Here is a 2,071-nt window from a genome sequence, read left to right on the forward strand (position 1 = left end):
TTGCAGTTTTATCTCCTCAGCTGGGACTACTTGTTACTATGAACCAAGCAGTAACCAAGGCAGTAACACTGTATTTCTATTAAAAAGATCTGAAACAGTTTTGGCAAAATAATAAATTTATTACATATGCTTAGCAGATACATGTTGCTGATATATTATCCTCTCATTGCCAAAATGTCAAAATGAAAAATAAAATAATTTTAAATACCACACAATTACAGAGGTCCTTGAGGATCAGGGTTGGGTCTCAGAGTTGGGCTCTCATTTTTCAGAGAACTTAGTGTGGGCAGAACCATCTATCTCCACACACTGTTTCTGACCTAGCTGACTTTCAGCTGCGAGACCTGGTCCCAGCCCTGTAGCTCAATAGCCTCAGGAGGCTAAATTCACCACCCAAGGCAGCTGGAATTTTGCTTAGTCCAAGGATGAGATTCTAAGGTCAGAGATGAGTAGAGGGTTTCCCTGAAGGGACCAAGAAAGTCCCTGAAGCAGAAGCAGGAGGAGACAAAATGCCAATGGAGGGGATGGGGAGAAGGGTCTGGGGCTCAGTCAGAGGACTGTTGGTGGGGAGGGAGGACAGGCGAGGGCGAGAAGCTCTCTCTAAGACCAGCACCCCCCCATGCTCACCTGTGGGTCTCCCCTCAGTAAGGCAGGGCCCCGCTAAAGTAGCAACAGTAGGTAGATCTGATGGAAGAAACTTCTTCCAGTATTTTCCAGAACCTGAAAACAGGGCCTCGCAGGACCCTTGACCAGACCCAGGAGTTACCAGTCTGCCAAGGAGGTAGAAGTGCTTGGTTGAGGGGTCCCAGCCAATGATCCCAGCTCCTGGAAGGCACAGTCAGACTGTCTTGCAAGAAGTTGCAGCCCTTGCCTAGGACGGACGGACTCGCATGATCACACTGGAGTTGGTCACACGGGCTCCATAGTGGCCAGCCCAGAACTGTGTGTCCTGGCCCCAGTGTTCAAAAGACACAAAACGGACGCCCATTTTGATGTTGGAGAACACATGGGTGACCTGTGGGTAGAGGAAGGGGTCAGCCCTGTTGTGCCACACCCTTCCCCCCAAAAGCTGAGGTTGCGGCTTCTGGCAGATGGTATTTGCCAAAGACACCTGCAACATCATCTCCCATTCCACGTGTTCTTCTAGAATCCTGCCACTTCCTCATCAAGAGGTAGAATGTAATCCCCTTCTCCTTGAACCTGGGCAGGTTTGCTTGTCACCAAGAATGTGGTGTAAGTGACGCTGAGTCACCAAGTGACTTTCAAGGCTAGGTCAGAAAAGGCAATGCAGCTTCTGGCTGCTTCTCTAGACACAGGAGTGTTTCCTCACCCCTGAGCCACGATGTAAGCAGACTGACTGATCAGAGGCCACCAGGCTGTGAGGAAGCCCAAAGGAGCCCAAGTGAAGAGATCCCATGGAGAAACTCTGAGACTAAATGAAGAAAGAGCTGCTTGGCTGGCCACCAGCTGCTACACTCACACCAAACACCACCCTACCCTTCAGCTTCAGCCATCGTCTGAACATGAGAGACTGGACCAGAACCACCCAGTTGAGCCCTTCTCAAATTACTGACTCATAGAAACCATGGGAGGTAATAAATGACTGCTGCTGGTTTTAAGCCACTAAGTTTTGGGGTGATTTGCTATGTAGCAATGGATAACCATCATGGGCCTCCACCATCCTTTCCCTATTCCCCCCTGTCTGAGACTCACCTGAAAGCAGGTATTGTTATTCCATTGCTGGATGGTATCAGGTACAGCAGAGAATTTATCCAGGACGGTCTGGTTGGCATCTAGAAGTTGGACAAGGAGCCGATACATACAGCCACTGTCATGTCGGGCTCCCCACCTGTGGGAGGAGGGAGGCATTAAAGGCTGGACATGTCACCCTGTCTCTTTAGGTGCCTTGCTGCCCCACCCCAGTGCCCTCCCCTGTAGAGAGCACTAACATTGATAAAGCAAATGTATTTCACAGGGCCTAGCCTCTAAAACCCTGTAGTTTCAGGTATAGCCTCACTTTTAAAAATTACATATAAAAATGTTAAGCTTGCAAAAGACAGGAAAATTTCCC

The 2,071-nt window shown here is 49.1% G+C and overlaps 1 protein-coding gene across 1 annotated transcript in view; it reads right to left on the minus strand.

Moving 5' to 3' along the window:
- Window positions 1-98: 98 nt before the first annotated feature.
- LOC103599262 (F-box only protein 27-like) overlaps window positions 99-2,071 on the minus strand; it is a 49,290-nt gene continuing 47,317 nt past the window's right edge. Inside the window, exons 5-6 of the mRNA XM_008583379.1 lie at window positions 1,714-1,849; window positions 99-1,015 (exon numbers count right to left, since the gene is read on the minus strand). Of these exons, the coding sequence (XP_008581601.1) occupies window positions 872-1,015; window positions 1,714-1,849 (280 nt within the window). The 3' untranslated portion in view covers window positions 99-871. The remainder of the gene's footprint in view (window positions 1,016-1,713; window positions 1,850-2,071) is intronic.

Source organism: Galeopterus variegatus, unplaced genomic scaffold (genome assembly GCF_000696425.1).
Source record: "Galeopterus variegatus unplaced genomic scaffold, G_variegatus-3.0.2 Scaffold2898, whole genome shotgun sequence".
NCBI classification, from domain to species: Eukaryota; Metazoa; Chordata; class Mammalia; order Dermoptera; family Cynocephalidae; genus Galeopterus; species Galeopterus variegatus.